Source organism: Bactrocera neohumeralis, chromosome 5, assembly GCF_024586455.1.
Source record: "Bactrocera neohumeralis isolate Rockhampton chromosome 5, APGP_CSIRO_Bneo_wtdbg2-racon-allhic-juicebox.fasta_v2, whole genome shotgun sequence".
Taxonomy (NCBI): domain Eukaryota; kingdom Metazoa; phylum Arthropoda; class Insecta; order Diptera; family Tephritidae; genus Bactrocera; species Bactrocera neohumeralis.
Window position 1 is genome coordinate 42,911,983 of NC_065922.1, and position 22,470 is coordinate 42,934,452.

A 22,470-nucleotide genomic window follows, 5' to 3' on the forward strand; every position below is an offset into this window, starting at 1 on the left:
ATTAAATAAGGAGAAATTGAGAAAAAACTCCTATCTATTTCATAAAATGGATATCAGATTTTAAGTAGTTGGTGACAGGTCTTTTAAATTGCATTTGTAAATATTTAATATTTTAGGCTTTAATAATCGTCAATTGTTGTTAAAACAAACAACAATGGGTAACGTTGGTCTAGAATATTCAACTATTAATGATTAAAAAATTATGAAAGATAAGAAACCAAAAGCGCCAGTTTTTAATAGTGTACGAAGATTTAACGAGTTTATCTCTCTTTTTCATTTTGAAATGCAATTTTCCACCTTAACTCCCCTTTCTAACATTGTAAAAAACGTCAACAATTAATCTCGTTTTGCACTAAGACTATTCATTACACTGTAGAATGAATACTAACCCACTGATGGTGTGAAAACGCCTGGCGCTGGTAGATAAACATAAAACGCTGGCTGTCCTATAATGAGCAAAATATGACTTTGTTATTTTTTATTAATTTTAAAATTCTAAATTTTTCTTTAAAATCTATTTCGTCCCCCGCAAAGTAATCCCCGTTTGAGTTTGCCGAATAGCCAGAAGTCAGTAAGATCTCTGACTGTTAATCGGCGATTAACAATCATCAATTCCTTTATTTTATTGACGAGTTGATCATCAAACAGTCAAAAACAATTATCACCGAAGTCTTTTTCCATTATTCTGAACGTTTCGGCACCAGAAATTTGATTCCGCACACAAAATTTATTGGAGTAAATTTGCTCATCGTAAAAAGCGCCGAATGCATTTTATGTACTTCCGAAAGGCGTATAGTAAACACCAATGATTATTTTGATGTGACATTTAAAACAGTTGTCGCCGACGGTCATACCAATCTAAAAAAAAAATATTACGACGGGTTTCCACGCGAAATTTAAATTCAAAAGTCTTATTTTTTTCATCAGTAGTACACTATGTACATATAAAGAAGTATCTTAGATGGCAAGGGTTTCACTAACAACTGTTGTCAAACAGCTGAAGAAAGTGCAAAGGTTGACATGTGCCCAAACACTGCATTGAAAGTTGTTCTGGACCTCACCCCATTCTATGCCGTCGTGAACATGACGCCAAAGAGGTCTACTTTAGCCTTGACTCCTCCAGGACTGGGAAAGAATAGGGTAATAAACGCCCAGAAACAGATGGCCACTTGTGTGGTCCTAACGATGACAGTCTTTTTGGCAACGCCATTACTTTGAAAAAGTGACATGTCGTCAATCTCAGTGATAGTTAAACATAACTTCAACAATTTTATGATATGATGATTAGGGCATCAAAATTTTTAACTGTGGATCCATAACTTATAACATTTCATCAGCATGGAGGCATCAAGGGTAACCACCTTGCCTCTTTTCTAGAGAAAGAAGCTGCGCAACCAAGCCAATAGTACTGGGAGAATTTATTGCAATTAGATTCAAGCAGCTAAATGTTCTCCATAGTGGCATATTAAGGAAACTAGAAGTATTTTATGCAGGTGACTGCTGAATAAAGTGCCACCTGCATATATTGGGATACTGTTTTACAGATCTATGTCGGTTCTGTGACCATGAGGCAGATACCACATACCACTTGATTGTTCTGCAATAGCAGGAGGAGTAAAGCAATAGCGACAATGTCTCCGCTAAGAAAATTAAACCCAGAAGCTTTACTATGTCTCTTTGTTTCAACTGGATTAAATGAAGTGTTTCGAAACCAAGAGAGGGTACAATAGACAATATATCGCACTACCAGAATTTAATTATTGATATCTTTATAAAAGACTTCGCTTTACACTAGGTTGTTCAATAAGTTTTGTCGTTTGATAAGAAAAACAAACTTTTATGATCCAAAATACACTTTATTATTCAGTATAATATCCCTGAACATTAATACACATGCTCCAACGATCCTCCAATCTGCGGATCCCATCCCTGAAGTGAGAATCCGGAAGGTCTGCAAAATACGCTTCAACAGCCGTTATGACCTCTTCATTTGATGAAAAAAGCTAGCCACGCATTAATTTTTTGAGTTCTGGAAACAAATGGAAGTCGCTGGGGGCCAAATCTGGTAAATACGGTGGATGCTCCAACAATTTGAACTTTAATTCATGGTTTTTATCCATTGTCAAAATGCTTTCGTGACACGGTGTATTGTCCTGATGAAAAATGATGTTTTTCTTCTGCAACCCGGTTCTTTTTTCACGAATTATTTCCTTCAACTTGTCCAAAAGGTTGCAATAATATTGAGAATCAATTGTCTTACCGGTTTGCAAACGACACACACAAACGAAGTTTCTCTCGCATTCCAAAAAATTGATGACATATTCTTCTTGACCGATTTCCGAACAGGAACTCGTTTCGAAGCCGAACAACCAGGTTCACACCACTCTTTAGCCCCTTGTTTTGATTCGGGATCATGGTGATAGACCCAAGGCTCATCCATAGTGCTGAATCGATGCACAAAATCCACTTTATCCTTTTTAAAATGCTCCAAATGTTGCTTAGAAGGTCTCAGTTCGTTTTGTTCCATTGTTAGCGGATGCGGCACCCATTGTGCACACAGCTTTCTAAAACCCAAAATTTCATTTAAATTATGACTCACACTGCCTAATGAGTTGTGTAGAGCCTCTACTAAATCTCCCTCAGTCAATCGACGATCTTCCAAAACCATATCCTGTATTTTGGCTACGATTTCTGGTGTTGATGCGCATTTTGAACGTTTTCGCGTGGATCGTCTTCAAGGCTTGTACGACCACGTTTAAATTCAGAAACCCATCTTTCTACTGTTCTAATTGTAAGTGAACAATCATTATACATTTTTAACATTCGTTCGTGAATTTCTTTTGGTGCTACACCTTCCAAAAATAAGAATTTTTTCACTGCACGATTTTCAATTTTTTCCATTATAAAAATATACTGTGACAAGGCGCCACTAAATGGCTTGTAAACAAAGAATGAATTGACAGATTGAAACGAAACTTCACATACATACGTTTATATGAAGAGTGTACCAACAAAACAAAGTGGGCTAATTGCAGCGCCCTTTCTTATCGAACGACGAAACTTTTTGAATAACCTGTTAAGTCCCGAGATTCACATATGTAGATATTGAAACACACAAAGTTCGCACACATGGTCGTCACTTTTAAACGGGTTCCCCTGTAGATTTATGTTGTCCTCCTTAGCCAAATCAAAGTGAATAATTTAGTTGTTATGCAATGCAATTGATTTAAATTCTCGCCATATTGACTTGCAAATAGCATATTTTCAAAGCTAAACTAATACAGGAAAGGTGGAAGGAAGCATAATAAATGCGTTTATACAAATATTTGCAATTCTCCTTTGCTGCTGCGCTCTGCACTTAAATTATGGCTGGCCGAAGCCAGCAATATTTACATTCTCTCATTTCCTTGTACATACAACGCAACAACCAAACATTTTTACATGGTCAAAGCAAAAATGAAAAATGTGGAAACCGAGAGTGTGTGTGTGTGGCACACAAATACACGCATATTTTTAGATAAATTGGTCGGCGGCAGATAAAAGGGAACGTGTCACGAAACACTTGCTCGTTGCGATAACAGACAAGCTACAGAGTTGTGCTGTGGGAAAATAGCCGGAAATTGCCATTGAACACTTGTTCGCCGAGACACCTGGCTGGCTCTTGCTCTTGCACTTGCTCTTGCCCTGGCTGTGGCTGTGGCTGTGGCTCTTGCTCACCTGTGTATTTTGCTCTGTTTACTTTTGTTTGTGTTTATATTTTTACAAGTCCGCAATTTTTCAACATTTCATGACCGCAAAGTCATACAAATTGTGCACGCACACACACTCACACACTTTTACTGGCAGTAACTGTATTTTATGTATTCTCACTCGCTTTCTCTCTCTTTCTACTCACACATCTTCTAGTTTCGCCAGATATACACACGAATTTTGCTGACAACAATAAACAAACGACAACCAAAGGAACAACAGCTAACACAACAACAACAATAATGTCAACAACAACAACAACAAGAACGACAACAATGCAAGCAAATACATTGCGTACAATGAAAATGCTAGAAGCAATGGGTTTCATTGACGCCAACAGGTACAATGTCAACGATAAGAACAACAACAATAAAAATAATTTTAACAACTACCATTCAAATCTGTTGATTGCCAACGGCAACAGGAACAGTAAAAACAGCAACAAAATGTACATTAGTGCACCGAGCAGGCAGGAGCTGTGGCGTCAGCAATTGCAGCAGTTAGCGGATCGAGCGCTGCCGGCGGAGAAGGTGGAGCCGAAGCAGGAGCTGGAACAAGAACTGGAGGAACATATGGTTTCAACGCCTCAATCGATGACAATAATGGTCGAAAAACCCACAACAAGCCCAGCAGCAGCAGCAGCAACAACCACAACAACAATAAAACAAATAACAAATCCAACAAAAATAGCAACAAAAATGCTAAGCGTCAGCACGGCAACAACGTTAGCCGCAAGTAAACCGACGACGACCACAATTACAATAGCAACAAGCGCAATCACAACGCGACACAGTGGCAGCACAATAAAGTTGCCGCCTGACAACATGGCCAATATAAATGTCAGCGGCATAAATGCGAAAGGCACAATGATATATAAGCAACAACGTCAACGGCAACACGAAGAGCGAAAGCAACAACAACAACAGAAGCAGCAGCATGAAAGGCAGCACCAACAACAGCAACCGCAACACACACAGACACTGGTTGTTGTTGCTGGCAATAGAAGCGCAAAGCAACCGCAAAAGTACATCGGCCATACTCTGTTAGGCGACAGCGGCAGCACGCAGGCATCCGCAGCGATGATTGTGGCAACGCCTGTGAGGCGTGGCGGCGAGTTGGCGAATGTGACAGCTACAGCACAAACGCAAATAGCAATCAACGGTAAGAGCAACAGCAACAGCAACAACAACAACAATAACCGCAATAGCAACGACATTGTTGATGGCATTACAACGCCAATAACTGCAGCAACAACAAGAAGAATAACAGTAGTAGACACATTCATAATAACGCCAACACCATCAGCAACAACAACAAAAACGCTAAGAACACAAAGCAAGCAATTTGAGTCAGCGCGCATTTCATACGATTACAAAGCAACTGACGCCAACGACGCCACCGACGCCACCGACGACTTGAAGCGCACGACGGAAACGGATGCGCCAATGATTGCGGCAAGGCATGAGGAAATGGAAGTGGTTCGTCAATATCAACACAAATTTTCCAGCTCATACTTAGACGCCGCCGGCAACAGGGACCACGCTGCTGCGGCGAACTACGGCAACACACACAGCTTTGCGGCGCTCGTACAAATGTCGGCGAAGCAGCAAGAACAGCAGCAAAGGCAGCAGCAGCAGCGCAATCGCTGGGTGCGTCAAGCGGAGGAGGAGCCGATAGACAAATGCCGCAAGTTTAATGAGGGTGATGCGGCGAAAAACGAATTCTACAGTCCCGATTATCCGAACGATTACCCAAAGAACATCAGCTGTACACGCGTGATTAAAGGTGAGTTGTCGGAAGTCGTGAGTTCGAGAGTTGAATGCGGCATGTTGCATGTTAAGAATTACGCATACATAACTCATACGCCCCGGGCGCCAAGGTGTTGCGTTAACGTCGTTTCGTTCGAACATAAAGCACACGTGTATACATAATTGGCAAAGCACACGCCACACACCTGCCGTTACAATAAACGCGCGAACATGAAAGCGAAAGCTACAAGTATATATACATATGTATATATTTATATAGGTGTAAATACTTGTGCCACGTTTAAGTATGTATAAATCCCATTTTTTATTCATGCGACGCTGTTTGTAGTCACATCTGAGGGGTGAGGGGTGAGGGGGCTTGATAAAGGTTCGCTGCGTTGACAAAAAAATTTAAATTTAATTTTCAAAATTTTAAATCTTTGCATTGTACAGTTATACCGGGGGTCTAATAAAATTGTTTCAGCCTTAAACAGTAATACTCACTTGCATATAAAAATACTCGTTTACCTGTGATATTTTTGAAGAATCATCTTATTCAATAAACAAATAAAAATAATGCACGTTTACACAATTTAATATACTCTAATAATCGAACATTTATTGTGTAAAAATTTGGATTCCATTGGTTCCGAAGGTCTTCCCAAAATAGTGTCTGGCGGCGAGAAAGTTTTTTCTGATTATTACCTGAAATTGTAGTAAAAAAGGTCAAATATATCTAAGAGGTTTATTACCTAATATAATAATAACGGCTGAGTCTACGTGATGCCATTGTTATTCAGTTGTTCCATGTGACTCTCTGGACCAGAAGGCTTTTGCTAACACCACTAGTGCTAACAAACGGTTACTGAGCTCGTAAGAAGTAAAGCAACATTTCCTCGATTCCATTCAATTGAGATTTGAGTAAGGGTGCCCTTTCTTGCAAGCTCATTAGCCGAACAGTTTCCGACTATTCCGTTATGATCAGCCACCCAGACAAATTTAATTTGGAAATACCTTAATGTCATAGCTGGTGAGGTTATGTACTTCTAGACTAGCTGTGAGCTTTATGACAGTGAGTTCGCAGGCTTGTATAGCAGCTCTTTCATTGGAGTATACAGTGTACACTGTACACTCTTTCACTTTTCAAAATTTTACCTCTTCAAAAGAGGTCGCACTTTGTAGAAGTACTTGTGCTGCTACCTTGATGGCTTCTGCAGTAATCCGACAATCTGAAAGAATCCTTGAGCTTCGATTCATCCGTGAAAAAAGCTCACTGCCCCTTTCTGCAGCGACTCCGATTCCTGAGAGATATATACGAAGAAAAGACGCCGCTAGGAGTACGTTACGCTACGCAGTAGTCCAAGTTAGGGCTGTAATCGAAGTGAGAGAGAATTCCGGAATGGTCCTAGCCAGCTTCCTTAAATCTGAAAGCAACCTTCACAACAATTTATCGGCATTCACCGGATGGCATTAACTACGTTTCGTAATATTGTAAGAAGAGTTGTTTATATTTTTTTTTTTTTTAATTCACAAGTGGATATAACCCTTCACTATATTCAAAACTTGTAGCAATCCAAATCAACAGACAAATACACCATAGATCAGTATTGGCTTAACTACGGTTTCGTAAGCCAAATATTTCTAAGAAGATTGTGTGAAATTTTCAAACTATAAAATATTTTTTTTTTTATTTTTAATTCACAAGTGGATATAACCCTTAAACTATATTCAAAACTAGTAAAATAGTGTATCTCAAATTTGCAACGGTTATTTTTATTTAAACGCCAAGCATTTTGTTTTCAGTTTTCAAAATTTTGAGAAAATATTCTCTAACAAATAGAAGCTTTACATCATAACAGGTTGGCATCTTATTTTTCTGGATACTGTCATATAACCTATTAAAACGTCTAGCCACGCAACTGAATCACTTAGAGATTTTCCTAAAATAAGTTCCCAATTACTCGTATTATCCGCAAACTAAAATATATATTCCCCTTAATTACAACAACTCTGCTGGAAGCTCCTGAAAGCTTTTGACGTCACAAACCCACTCATGTCAGGTTAGGTATATTTATATTCAAATAACAAATGTTGATATTATCGAGCACTGGTATCAGGGTTTGAGGATAGATGAATACCAGCGATCTGCAAAGACTTTGAGATACATTTTCTACTCAAATACTCAAAATATAAGCTTCTAATGAATAAAAGAGGACCGATTCATATTAAAAAATAATCTTTTCTTGGAGAAAGTTTCATGACCCATGCAGATACTGCCACAATTTTGTCTTTTTCATTACAAATTATAGACCTTTTCTTCTGTTGCATTAGATACCAGTGAGTGGAAGAAGAAGCACAGGTATTCAAGAATAGACTCCTGAAACAATGCGACTATACATATTATCGGAAACTCCTCAAAAACACAAAAATATATTGCACTTCAACACCCTAGTAATATAATTAATCCAACATTTATTTCGCCGTCCAGCTCTTAACTTTTTAATCGAACCCTTGTGAGTCCCCCCCCCCACCTGTGGCTATACACACGGGTGTTGTTATGTACACGTGAGCTTTTGAGCTGATGGCGTTTACTTCCGCCGATTGGTTGCTACATTTTGTATCACTTTATCTTATTATGTGTGTGTTTTTTCTGACGTTTTATTTTTCATCTTTACTTTGGCTCTTTGGCTCCTGTAGCGCCGCCAGGACAGATAATCCGTTTAGATTTTCGCAATTCATTCCACATTGAAGCGAAAGAGGAATGCAAATTTGATGTTCTCGAGGTAAGAGCACTCAATTATATGGCTCATTTGCTTGTATAAAGTGTTAAACGGTAGTGTAAATACTCGTGCTTTATATTTCATTCTCAACCATATATGTATGCTTTATTTCATTTGTATGTGTATGTGTATATATATATATATAGATACGTGATGGCCAGTACGGCTTCTCGAACTTGCTTGGCAAATATTGTGGTACGGATTTTCCACCGGAAATCACATCGAAAGAACGTTACCTCTGGTTGCATTTTCAATCGGATGAGAGTATCGAGTACTCGGGTTTTACAGCCGTTTTCGAATTTATGGATCGCAGTAAAGAAGGTGAGTTGATAGCAACGAAGTTAAAAGAGTTTAAGTTATTACTGCTTCGCAAAATATTTATACCGTATAAGATAGCTTATAAAACTACTCGTATAATACCGAAAATAACTAAAAAAAAAAAATTTCGCAGCCATTTAAAAGAAGTGAGTTAGGTCAGGACAATGCCAGGTCACACTCATCGATCGTGACTCGCTAAAAAATTCAGCAGCTTGATTGGGAGGTTCTTACGCATCCTCTGATTTGGCTTAGTTCTTCTAAATTAGGGCTATAACTTTTAAAGCTCCCGATATGTGATAGGAGCACCTCGATGAACATAGTCGACTTTATATCGAAAATTTCGTTTTTTTTTTTGTCAGATGTCTTAATGGAATTACATAGCAAGTTTTCCGATTAATAATTTGACTTTGTGCCTAAAATATCTTTCATTTGTTCAGTGGATTCGCAAGACTCCATATATATTTAATTTAATGATTCCGATCTTTTGATTGGGAAGATGGAGCCATTTATAGAAGTACACACGAGTGGGAAAGTTCCGATTATGATGGAGCGGACTTTCCATTGCTCGATCATGAAGAACAACAAAGCGGCGGGGGCTGACGGATTGCCGGCCGAACTATTCATATACGGCAGCGGAAAACAGATAAAGAGCATGCATCAGCTTCTTTGTACAAGTAGAATATGGTCGGGTGAAAGCATACCCGACGATTGAAATTTAGGTGGACCCTGTCCGATCCACGAAACGGGAGACCCCACAATCTGTGCCAACTACCGTAGGATAAGTCTCCTCAACATCGTATATAAGGTTTTATAGAGCAAACTGTGTGAAAGATTAAAGCCCACCGTCAACAAACTGATTGGACCGCATCAGTGTGGCTTTAGGCCTAGAAAACCAACAATTGACCAGATATTCACCGTGCGCAAAGTATTGGAAAAGACCAGTAAAAAGAGAATCGACACACACCACCTCTTCGTATATTTCAAAACTGCTATTGACAGCACGAAAAGAAGCTGCTTTTTTGCCGCTATGTGTGAATTTGGTATACCGCAAAACTAATACGACTGTGTACACTGACGTTGAGCAAAACCAAAAGCTCGGTCAGGATCGGGAAGGACCTCTCCAAACCGTTCGATACCAAAATATGTTGCAAACAAGACGTTTCCCTATCGTGCGACTTCTTCAATCTACTGCTAGAGAAAATAATATGAGCTGCGGAGCTGAATAGATAAGGGACAATATTCTATAAGAGTATACAGCAGCTGGCGTACGCCGTTGATATTGATATCATTGGTCTCAACACCCGCGCCGTTAGTTCTGCTTTCTCCAGAATGGACAAGGCAGCGAAGCAAATGGGTCTGGTGGTGAACGAGGGCAAGACGAAATATCTCCTGTCATTAAACAAACAGTCGTCGTACTCGCGACTTGGCTCCTACGTCACTGTTGACAGTCATAACTTTGAAATCGTAGACCCTGAACCAGCAGTAACACGGAAAACAACGTTAATCTCGAAATCCAACGCAGTAGCATAGGTGCTACTTCGGACTGAGCAGGCAATTGAGAAGTAAAGTCCTCTCTCGATGAACAAAGACCAAACTCTACAAGTCACTTATTATTCCCGTCCTGCTATATGATGCAGAGGCATAGACGATGACAACATCTGATGAGTCGACGTTACGAATTTTCGAAAGAAAGTTGGAAAGACCTGGGTACACTTGGAATCTCCATTTGGAGCAAAACAGCGAACAGAAGACACGACTGTCGCACTGTTGTAAACTCGGTTTGCGCCAATAAAGAATAAGAAGATCCTTTGATTGAATTTTGCTGAATATATCGGTTAATATGTGAGATATTGTACTATAATTATATTAGCCATGTCCGTCTGCATATACCCGAACTAGTTCTTCAGTTTTTGCGACATCGATCAGATATTTCGCACACGTTCTTTTCTCCTCAAACAGCTGCGCAGTTGTCGGAATCATCGATATTAGATCAATATACGATACAACCGATATCCAACGAAATTAACATTTTTTTCATATTACTTTAAATATCTTCAATAAAATATATGTGTTTGTGTGTATTTAAGTGTTTTCTTGTGGCACTTTAATCGTATTAATTGCTTGTCCAACAGCTCCCTCCACCGACCTGAACTGCACAATCGAAAAGTCGGGTTTCGAGGATTTCGTCAACTCCACCGATGTGCCCGAAGACATTCGTGATACTGCGATTAAAAATCGAGTGCCGTTAGATTGCATTTGGCACATACAGGTGCAGGAGAATTGGAAGGTCAGTCGCGACGCCAAGCAATATAATTTGATTAAAACTAATTTCACGTTTTCTTTTGCTCTCTTTTCTGATACTTGCAGATACAAATGAAATTCGTGGATTTCCGTTTAGTCAAACCGAATGATTGTGAAGCGAATTTCTTGGACATATTTCCCGAACAAACCATCATGCCGCTTAGGTGAGTAAGTAATAGGCAAATGGAAGCATTTAACGCGCATTAGTGTGTGTGTGTGTGTGTGTGTCTGTGTGTTGGCAACATTTTACTGTCGCTCTTGCTCAATTTGATTGTGGCCACAAAATCACGACAAACTTCATTTAACATGCAAACACAAGCAGCATAAAAACCATACAACCATGTGTGAGTGTATTTGTGTGTGTGTGTGTGCAGATAAATGCATAGCTTTCAATCATCAATGTCACTTTTACTATAAAATTACAAAATGACAAACTCACACTCGCTGACAGCGTAATATGACGAATGTGTGGGCGGCTGTGTGTATGTGTGTGTGTGGCGCATTTCACTTTACTCATTCAGCGTGACCAATCAAAGACAACAACAGCAACAAATGTTGTATATATATGTTTTATATAGTGTCAAACGTTGTTGTTGTTGTTGCTTTTGTTATTTTTGCTTGCTGTTTTCAGCAAATCCTTATTTTTTACTTGTAGAAAAAAAAACTTTTGCGGATCTGCTGGTGAAGGCATCACATCCGATTCGAACACGCTGAATATTCGTTTCTTTGCTGAGCCAGCGGCCATCAATTCAACTTTCTCCATTTTATTTACGGCTTTTCGAGATAAAGGATCTGGTAAGTGCTGACCAACAAAACCAAGAACATAACAATATAAGTAAGCAATGCCTAAGTTCTGGTGTGACCGAACATTTTATGCTTTCGCGACAACCGGAAGTTTAAAATTCTTCTATAGTACAAATCAATTTTCTTATTCTCTCTGAATTTCAATACTAGAAATTTGAAATATGCACTAGAGTCCACATATTTAGTGGCTAGGTCTCGGAATTGGTCCGATTTTGAAAATTTTTGGGATGTGAATAGATATGGGTTTTCACTCAAATGTGGGCTGTGTCATACTCATAGTCCAAATGTGATAATGGCTCGTATAAAGAACTTTCGTACCATCTCGGGTGTCAAATTTTATGTCTCTGGAGCATTAATTTATGGATTTATATCACTTTTAGTGGGTTTTAACGAAACACTTTTAGTGGTTTTTAACAAAATAACCAACAAAACCATCATATGGGGGTGGGCGTGCGTATAATCCGAATTTACCAATTTTTACAGGGTGGATATGGATGCCAAAAAGATTTGCTATACATTAGATTTATCAGAAGGCAGGGTCAAACCTACTTAGTGGATATTGTGGAGCTTAGTTATTGCAGGTTTTCGATTAAATGCGTTTCATAGGTGTGGCAATGGTCTGATTCCCGATTTTCCATCTGCATTACCAACCCTCCTTGAGTTCAAAGAGCATGTGCACCAAATTTTAGCAAGATGTTTTTACCCAAGTTATCGCTTGCATGGACGGACAGACAGACAGACAGACAGTCACTCGGAATATGACTTCTTTAGTTATCCTGATCTTATATATACAACTGTGTTCGAAATAATAGCAGTGGTGTAATCAGGAATTCAAATGGAGCGAAAAAACCGTTGATTTGATTTTTATTATGGACTAGAGGACCCGTCCACGCTTCACTGTGGCTGATACATAGATAATACTACTACCATCTATATGATTTCTATTAGTTGGATTATAACTATTAGTTATTGAGATATAATATTTTGTGAAACAACTTGTGTTAGTTTACAAAAAAATGGATCATAAAGCATTTCGTGTGTTTATAAAGCATTTGGCTTTTTGGGGAAAATACTGTTGAATTTGGGCTCAGGGAAATCCACCGTTGAAAAGATATTTGCTAAGCTGGAAACAGGCGAAATGAGCAAAGTAGGTGCCACGCAAGTTCATAATCCAACAAAAACAACGAATAACTGATTCTGAGAAGTGTTTAAGTGCTCTCTATCGGAATAAAGTCGAAATTTTTCGTCAGTGATAGAAATATAGCTCCATTATTTCCCAATGGAGTCCAATCGACAGTCATTCTAGTGGACTGCACATGATGTACCGGTGGAAAAACGAAAAAGGCGGCGGGAAAGAGCGTTTTGACCTCTTGTTTTTGGGATTTGTTTCATTTGGTATAATGCATACTGAACATCTGAACAAATCTTATAATCTGTTTCACTGCGTATTTAGTTGAGATTCTTTTCTTGTTTGACTCATGACCCATTTTTCAAAATAAATATGTTTTGCATTATTTTTGAGGAAGAACTGTTTAAAATTGAAACATATATTCAAATGATTCCTACAAACATGAATTTTGAACAAATGCTTATGGTTTAAAATATAATTTTTGTATATATGAGAAATATCAAATTTTAACATTAAAAGATAAAAAGTATCCTATGTTATAATGGTCTCTATATCTGAGTTCCCCACCAATTTTCAGCCAAAATCAGGTTATGACTCAAAAACGTTCTTGATATTTGTTATAAATGGTGTTAACTAAACACAAATTTCTTGTATATATAAGATATCTTTGGCTAACAAAAAATTTTCCGTCGAATGAAATCCAACAGAAATCGGAACGTTTTCTAATTTAGTTACCCATATGGTATAATACATATTTATATAAGGTGTTCATCTATGAAGGCTTCTGTACAGCCGAAGTTAACGGTTTTTCTTGTTTAGCTTTTATGGAGATACATTATAATAAAATGTAATCTAAGCTTTAGGATTTTGATAGCGTCTAATGACATCTTGCGGTCTAATAAACGAAATTATGACAAAGCGTTATCAAACAAAAAATTTCTATACCTGTGTTAGTGTTTTTTATTTTTATTAGATATTATTTATTAGTTCTTTTTTTATAAGTTTCTTTTCCATATTTGCACTTAATTCGATTTATTTTTGATATTATTAACTTTTTCTTGTTGTTTTTGATACTAGGAAGTTGCACAGATGAAGAATACGATTGTGAGGATGCCACATGCATTGACCGCAAGCTCAAGTGCAATTCACGTGACAACTGCAAATTTCGTTGGGACGAGGAGGGTTGCAATGTAAGTGATTTCTATCAATTGTTACTTTTTCTCGCTTGCATGCTAGTAGTTCAATCGTCCAGTACCACAGTTAGTCGTATTATCACATACATTATATACATATACATATATGTATATTAGGGTGTTTTCGTTTTTTTTTTTGAACTATTAATTTTTTTCAGTCCCGTCACGAAATTAATTACACTACAATCATGAGTTTTTATCTTTAAATTCCTACAGATCAGAGGTATCTTATGGCATCGCTTTGAATTTGGGCGCATATTTATAGATTTGTTTATACATACCATCTATAAAAATCCTATAAAGCCTTACTTAAAAAACCGAATATCTCGGAAAGTATTAATGATAGCGATTTTGACCTCAGACCTTTTTTATAGCAAATAAAATTTCCTACAACTTTGTCATGTACATTTTTTCTATAGCTCCTGTCATTTACGAGATATATACAAAAAATGCGAAATTCTTGGAAAAATCAGGTTTAGAGCCCCGTACTACCTCGCCGGTGTGAGTTACGACTTTGTTGCACTGAGCACTTTTGTAGAGTTAACAATTCTGAGAAATATGCGTCTAAAGTTAAAGTGATGCCATAAAATACCTCTGATCTGTAGGAATTTAAAGATAAAAACTCACGATTGTAGTGTATTTTCTATGGAAAATTTTTACATGCCTTGGTCCAGTTCTTAATGTTAATATTAAGGAATAAAATTTTCAGGGAATTTTTTTGGGGTATTTCCAAAGAAATTTCATAATGGGACTGAAAAAAATTAATAGTTAAAAAAAAAACACCCTAAATATATATATATGTATTTATTAGAGTAACTTTTATTTCTAAATAATTTCACTTTTCCAATATATTTAACATGGAATTTTTTGATCTTTGCTCTGCATAAATATAATCAACTTGGGACATAACGCACACCCTAATGTACATATATACATACATTTTACATATATCGTATATATACATACATACGAGTATGCATGTTAAAGTCGTACGTGCTTCCTTATGATGACAGCAATTGCAGTGGGAATTGGTCAAGTTTAGCTCTTAAATGGAATCGAATGAACTATCAAGTGACTGAAATGGTGAACGAACAATGAAGCTATCAACCTGTCAAAGTTGTAAAGTGCGCATGTTGTTATTGTTAACTGCACTTAATGGCATATACTTTTATTATAAATGCAGCTGTCGAACTGAGAAATTGACAATACATAAGTATAAGTTTAGAGGAGAATACTATGATATACTTGTATATTTGTTTGGAAGAGAACTTGAAGCTTTTCACTTGACATCAAAAGTGTGTAAGTTTGTCGCTGATAACTTTTATTCCCAAAAGTTCAATACAAAGTGAGAAAGAAATATTTCAAAATACATTCACTTCGATTGAAGTAGTGTTTAGCTACTTATGTAATTTCTGGGAAGCTTAAAGAAACCAGTGAAAAAGCACCAAACATACTCTCTCGTCTTGCTTTTGCTAACGGTGGAGAGAGTGAAACCTTTTTACTCTTTGTTTGAGGATTAAAAGAAATTTCGGATAAGTCTTATACTGAAGATTCCGCGCACATATCCGGAATACCACCTAAGCGGTTTTTCTCAACGTTATAAAAAGCTAAAGTATATACCGCATGTGATTTTCTATAGTTCATTTTCTAATAAACTTCATCCGAATCGATCCCCCTCCTGTTTTCATATAGATACGATGCTGTATCAGTTCATGTAGCACAACAATGGTTCATTCGCCTCCGTTCTGGAAATTTCGTTGCGAAAAATGCATCTCGCTTTGGTCGATCTATCGTTGAAAAAGTCGATGAAATTATGGAAAAGATTGACCAAGACCGTTCCATAAGCAGCCATGACATCGCTAAGTAACTTAATAGTCATCATCAAACGGTTTTGAACCATTTAAAAAGGGCTTAATGCACCGAATTAACATCTGCGATTCTTTGCTGAAACGAAATGAAATCGAACAATTTCTGAAGCAAATGGTAACAGTAGACGGAAAGTGGATCAAATACGATAATAATGTGCGAAAAAGATCAAGGTCCAAGCGTGGTGAAGCTCAACAAATGGTCGCAAAGCCAGGATTGACGCCACGAAAGGTTATGCTGAGTGTTTGGTGGGATTGGACTGAAATCGTCCACTATGAGCTGCCCCAGCTAGGCAATCAAAAACCAAAACGGCCAGAACTGATCAACAGAAAGGGCTTCGTCATCAGGACAACGCTAGACCACACATATCTTTGATGACTCGGCAAAAAGTGGGAGAGCTTGGCTGGAAGTTCTGATGCATCCACCACCTTGCACCATCGGACTACCATTTGTTTCCCTTAATGGAGCAAAGTTGGCTTCAAGAGAAGCCTATGAAAATTACTTGTTGCAGTTTTTTGCCGAGAAACCAGAAAAGCTTTACACTGATGGAATAATGTCTCTAGCGGAAAAATGGCAAAAATTGGTCGACCAAAGTGATACATATTTGGTTTATTAAAGTTCATTATAAATATAAAAATATAAAAAAATATAAAAATATAAAAATAAATAAATAAATAAATAAATATAGAAATACGAAAATACTTTTTTGACTATCCAATAGAATAATTCCATTTTTCATAATTTAAAGAAAGGTAGATCAAGTTAGTGGTCCCAAAATTCTGTGAAACTCATTTAGATAAACATATAACGGCTTATCATGCCTTGAACTACAAGTTTCTTTATCAGCTTTATCATTTCCTTCGGTTTTACATTTCTCTAACCAAAGAATTTGGTCGAGATCTTTGAGAAATTTGGTCATTGGTAAGCACTGCTAAGCCAAATAAAAAGATAGTTGAAGTGTTCTCAGATAATACCATTTTACCTAAGTTAAAGAGAAGAAGAAACCTTATTTCGTATACAAACTACATTGCGACGCCTTTAAGAGTTTTCAAATCAAATATGACAAAGACTACCAAGAAAGTGCCTTCAGCGAATTTTAATTTTTTTCAGTTTCGACTCATATTTGGAGCGCCATCCACTAGATATGCCACTTAACTGTTGTGTTCGTGATAAAGTAGAATCCGCAGAAACTTCCGTAATATTTTTAACGACTCTGTCGATTTCTATGGAGAATTTTCTCCATAATCTCTACCCAAACATTTCAAGAAGGGGCATGTGACATATAGAAATCCAACTTCACACTATCATAAAGGTTGTACCAAGTTTAAAAACAAGTATCTATTTGGTTTCCGCGTGCAGTAAATATATTAAATCCATATTATTTATATAAATATATATCTATATCTACGTATATGAAATTCGTACTATTAAATTTATTTAACTTAAATGAACTTTATTTATCCCTAAATAATTTCCAATATTTCTTTTTATATTTAATAATAGAAAGAGACCGCGGAAGGATCTGAGCATATTTACATTATCATGGTTGTCTTCGGTCTAATCTTGGGTGGCATGATTTTGACATTCCTAGTGAATTGCATACGCAAGATAATGCATGATCAGAAAATCATACGGGTAAGTGCAAGAAATTAAATTAAATACGCATATACAGGGTGCACCATCTTTTAGGTTAATTTGAAAATAATGTTTTTTCGGAATATTTCAATAATCGAACTATTTCTCGAATACTAAATAGATTAAGTGGCCACCTCTATTGACCCTAGCAAAATGATGATTATTGTTGTTTTTTTTATACCCTTAACATGGTATATTATTTTTTGCATGAAGGTTATAACACCCAGCAGGAAACCTCGGATACCCTATCAAGTATGCAAAATTATCACCGTCTCTCTGTCCGTCCGTCTGCTGTCTATATATACGCGAACTAATACCTAAGTTTTTGAGACACCGTTTTGCAATTTTTCACACGATCTTTTCTCAGCAAGAAGCTGCGCATTTTCAGAACCGCCGATATCGGATCACTATAGCTATAGCTACCACACAAACTAAACAATGGGAACCAAGCAAAATATCGTCTTGTACCCTTTTATGCTATAGAATAATGTACCTGTGAAGGGTATTATAGCTTCGGTGTATGGTGGGCAATAAATAGTAAGACTTTTTAATTTCAACTTTGCGCAAAAATCCATTCGTCGAAATATTCTAGGTTGGTATGGCTGTCAGCGACATCTGTGCCAAATGTCACGTCAAAATAATAATTATTGCTTAATATACGCTTCTGGTGCCGAAACATTCAGAATTTTGGAAAAGACCTTCGGTCACAATTGTTTGTCGCGACAAGTGTTTTTAAGTTACAAATTATTCAAAGAGGGTCGAGAAAGCGTTGACGACGAACTACGTCCAGGACGGCCAGCAATATCAACTTATGATCAACAACTCTATGAAGAAAATGGTGCTTGAGAATCAACGATTAACAGTCAGAGAACTTACTGGCATTGTTGGAATATCGGAAGGATCACTGAAAACCATTTTGAAAAATAATTTGGGACAGTGAAAAAAGTGAAAGCACGATTGGTTCCAAAATATCTCAATTTCTTCTAAAAACAGCGTCGCGTTATCGTCTGTGAAGCGATTCTTTCCAACTACCAGAATGTCATGAAAAGAATTATTACTGGCGCCAAGTCTTGGATCTATGCTTACGACTTGGAAACAGACGATCAATCGGCAAAATATCGTGACAACGGTGAGCCCAAGCCGTCAAAGCAAATAAAAATTCAAGGTTAACATTTGTGTGGTGTTGTGTAGTGTACTCCGAATTCCCTCCGACCGGCCAAACAGTTAATAATGAATATACTTATTTGAGTGTTATGCGTCGCTCGCTTGAAGCTATTCTTAAAAAGAAGCCGACAATTCTTGATTTTTGCACCACGATAAAGCATCGTCAGATACTGCATTACTTCTTCGTGAGTTTTTTGCCAAAACTTCAACCAATATCGTTCCACAACTGTACTCACTTAATTTAGCTCCGTGTGACTTATGGCTATTCAGCAAACTCAAACGACCGCATCGGGCATATCGTTTTAAGTCAATTGAAGCCACTAAACGTGAATCGCTATGCGCATTGAAGACTATTCTGGAAATTGACTTTCACAACTATTTCGAGGATTGGAAAACACGTTGGCTCTAGTGTATTGCTTCCAAGGATGTTTACTTTGAGAAGGACGACATACATTTTGAAGAATACATTAAGGATTTTAAAATTATGAGCAAGTCTTACTATTTTTTTCTCATAGTAGTAAGCGTTTGTTCTTGTTTTATTATTTTTGGACGATCTCGAGTGGTAAAGCGATGATTTCTGGCTGAATGCTTGCTTTGAGCTCATCAATAGTACAAGGATTACTGGTTTGATCTTATAAACCTTCAATCAAAAAGTAGGGGAAATCAAATCTGGAGTTTTTGATGACCTGTCAATGTCACCTTTTTTATTGACAACACTTCTTTGAAAATTTCCATTACCAAAACTGCTCTGTGTGACAAGGCAAATTCGCTTTTTTGAAACCTGTAATAGTCAAAACCCTTTTTATACATATCGAAAAAAATTAAATATTTTGAAGTTTCTCGACATCTCTTCAACGGCGCTAAAAATGTTCCTCATCAGCAGCAGTGATTCTGCTTTTCTCCATGGCGCACTTAGCCTAGCTAGCCTCGATCGCACAAGTTCTCAAGGCTGTATCTCCGAAACTATTACTCGGATTTACTTAAAAATTTGGGACAATATTCCAGAGGTCATGTAGAATTTAATAAGACAAATAAAAAAAACGATTTTTTGAAAAGTTCAAACCCGGGGGGTAGCCCATAAACCTAACCAAAAACAAGAATAAACGTTAACTTCGGCTGCACCGAAGCTAACATACGCTTCACAGGTGCATTTCTTTTAGTAACTATGTGTCTAGTTTGTATGGAAGCTATATGCTATAGTAATCAGATCTGAACAATTTTTTCGGAGATTACATTGTTGCCTTAGAAAATAATCTATACCAAATTTCGTGAATATATCTTGTCAAGTTTTCCATACAAGCCCTTGATTCCGATCGTTTGGTTTGTATGGCAGCTATATGTTATAGTGGTCCGATATCGGCAGTTCCGACAAATGAGCAGCTTCTTGAAGAGAAAATGACGTTTGCAAAATTTCAAAACGGTATCTTAAAAACTGAGAGACTAGTTCGTATATATACAGACAGACAGACGGACATGGTTAAATCGACTCAGCTCAACATACTGCTCATTTATATATATACTTTATAGGGTCTCGGACGCTTCCTTCTGGGTGTTACAAACTTCGTGGCAAACTTAATATACCCTGTTCAGGGTATAAATATATATTTTATATATATAAATTATTGCATGTACAAAGATCTAAGGTCGATAAAAAATAGAAATTTTGGAAATAGTGGCGTTTAAAAAAATTTTGAATTTTTCTCAAATTTTTGGTAGTTTTTATACAGTCGAAATTTGATTTTGGGTCAGTTCAAAATGCTGGTACAGTAGATGCCCGCTAATCCGGATCAATTAAAACCGGCCCCTATCCGGAATATAAGGAAATCCGGATTGCCAAAGACATATCAGAACTATGTATTAAGAAAAAATATTTATAAATTTCTGTTTGTTTATTATAACAAATAATACACATGTTCCAAAAACAAAAAAAACTTAAAACAATAAAGCATAAAAGCATAAAAGCGAATGTAGTGAATAATAAATATGTGATCCGGATTAGAGAATACGGATAGAGAATGTCGGTCCGGATTACAAGGGACATAATAGAAATTTTGAATTTTTTAACCCTGTCCGGATTACAGTGGAATCCGGATTAGGCCGTGTCCGGATTAGCGGGCCTCTACTGTAGTTCATTGTTTTGTGAACTAACTGTATATTTTCAAAACATGCAAAAATAATTGCTGGTGATCGGTTCATTTGTTTCCAAGTAAACACGCAAGCAAATTCGACAAAAACGCGTTTAAAAATGAGCTGATGGTTTTCACAGAGGTGTATACTATTAAGTATGCTAGGTACACCAAGTTGACGCACCCTGTATGTGCATATATTTGTACCTGAATTGTAAGCGCTTATCAATCATACATTAGAGCAATGAAATCGATTCGTAAATAAGTGAATTTAGCATTAAATAAATGAAATCAAACTAAATGCAACAGTGTTGCCAACTCACCAAACACACCATGCATACGCTAGTAGCCAATTTAGTGTAGAAAGTAATTACGAAACACTAGTATGTACTTTGCAGTAGTTAAGCAATATTTAGTAAGATAAATTGTAAAAAAGTGATGTAAAGAGTTTTGCATGAACTTAAATACTGATTTTGAATTATGTGAGTTTGAAAACTAATTTTGTTTTAACACTTTTTTAAACATTATTTGCACGTTTGTTTCACCGTAGCTTATAGCAAAAGAAAACTACAACAAAAAATTTAATATTCTGCTAAAAATTAGATAAAAAAGTGAAACATTGAAATTTTGAGGTTCGCATTTGCTGAAATTCGTACCAAAGAGTTTTCATATCTCATACTCATACATAAGTTTAGAACACAAATAATGCAATATTACACACACACACAGCTATATATACAATCACACAACTACATATACACATATACAATTATACACACACATACACAACTATATAAACGCACTTATCCCTACATATTTCTTTCAACAAATTTTGGTGTTGAAAATTTATGACTGTCCATTATCAACGCTTTGCATTTATTTTTAAGTGCCGTTAGCCATTGAAATAAAAAAATTTAATAAAAGTATATAAAAATAGCGTTTGCGCCCCCTTGCAGCTTACAGCACTCGCATTAGCGCGAAAAAAAGCTGCTGGCACTTAAAAGTTACCTCTTTTTTTTTGCTGCTAAAGCCTCCACCATTATTTCAGATATATATTGAGTGTACTAAAATACATACACATAACTACAAAAAATTCAAAAAATTATTTACAGTAAGGCAAAACACCCTAAGGCTTCTTACAAGCATACAATTTGTAGTCATTGGTGGGGCATATCACACACACATACATACATACAAACACATAAATCTTTCATACATTTCATTTAGCATTGAATAGAATGGCCCTTAAAAGCATTGGCCTTGAAAATGGCGAAATTTATGCTATATATGCTACGCCACAAGCTGCCACAGTTCGGTAACTTAAAATAAATGTATTTCTTATTTTTGGAAGTGGCATGCAACATGCGCGTGTTTCCTTACATTCAACATTTGCAAATGTAACTTTAACCTCAATGCAATAGCAGAGTAATTAACCTAAGTGATATTGTTGTAAATTTGTATGTATGTGCGGAAAATAATATATTTCTAACTTTTGTTGAAAGGTGGATTTTCGGCTGTCAATGCTAATTTAATTGACGGAGAGTTGAGCTACAATCTGCTCTACTATTTTTAGCGAAACTTTCAGAGCACGCCAGCTGTTCGTTCGTTTCGCCATCGCCCACTTGTTTTCGTCACATATAAAACCGAGTGTGCTCA

At 36.8% G+C, this 22,470-nt stretch overlaps 1 protein-coding gene across 4 annotated transcripts in view; it reads left to right on the forward strand.

Moving 5' to 3' along the window:
* The window catches only part of LOC126760570 (uncharacterized), a 439,995-nt gene that overhangs the window by 51,290 nt on the left and 366,235 nt on the right, over nucleotides 1–22,470 (forward strand). For 3 of the 4 annotated variants that reach the window (XR_007667221.1, XM_050476302.1, XM_050476300.1), the window contains 8 exons: nucleotides 3,907–5,535; nucleotides 8,196–8,281; nucleotides 8,425–8,599; nucleotides 10,729–10,883; nucleotides 10,964–11,061; nucleotides 11,553–11,692; nucleotides 13,908–14,020; nucleotides 17,393–17,524. Coding sequence is in view for 3 of the 4 variants with exons in the window: in XM_050476302.1 (XP_050332259.1) it covers nucleotides 3,907–5,535; nucleotides 8,196–8,281; nucleotides 8,425–8,599; nucleotides 10,729–10,883; nucleotides 10,964–11,061; nucleotides 11,553–11,692; nucleotides 13,908–14,020; nucleotides 17,393–17,524 (2,528 nt within the window). In the remaining variant the exon portion in view is untranslated. The remainder of the gene's footprint in view (nucleotides 1–3,906; nucleotides 5,536–8,195; nucleotides 8,282–8,424; nucleotides 8,600–10,728; nucleotides 10,884–10,963; nucleotides 11,062–11,552; nucleotides 11,693–13,907; nucleotides 14,021–17,392; nucleotides 17,525–22,470) is intronic. The other variant, XM_050476301.1, reaches the window with a different exon arrangement.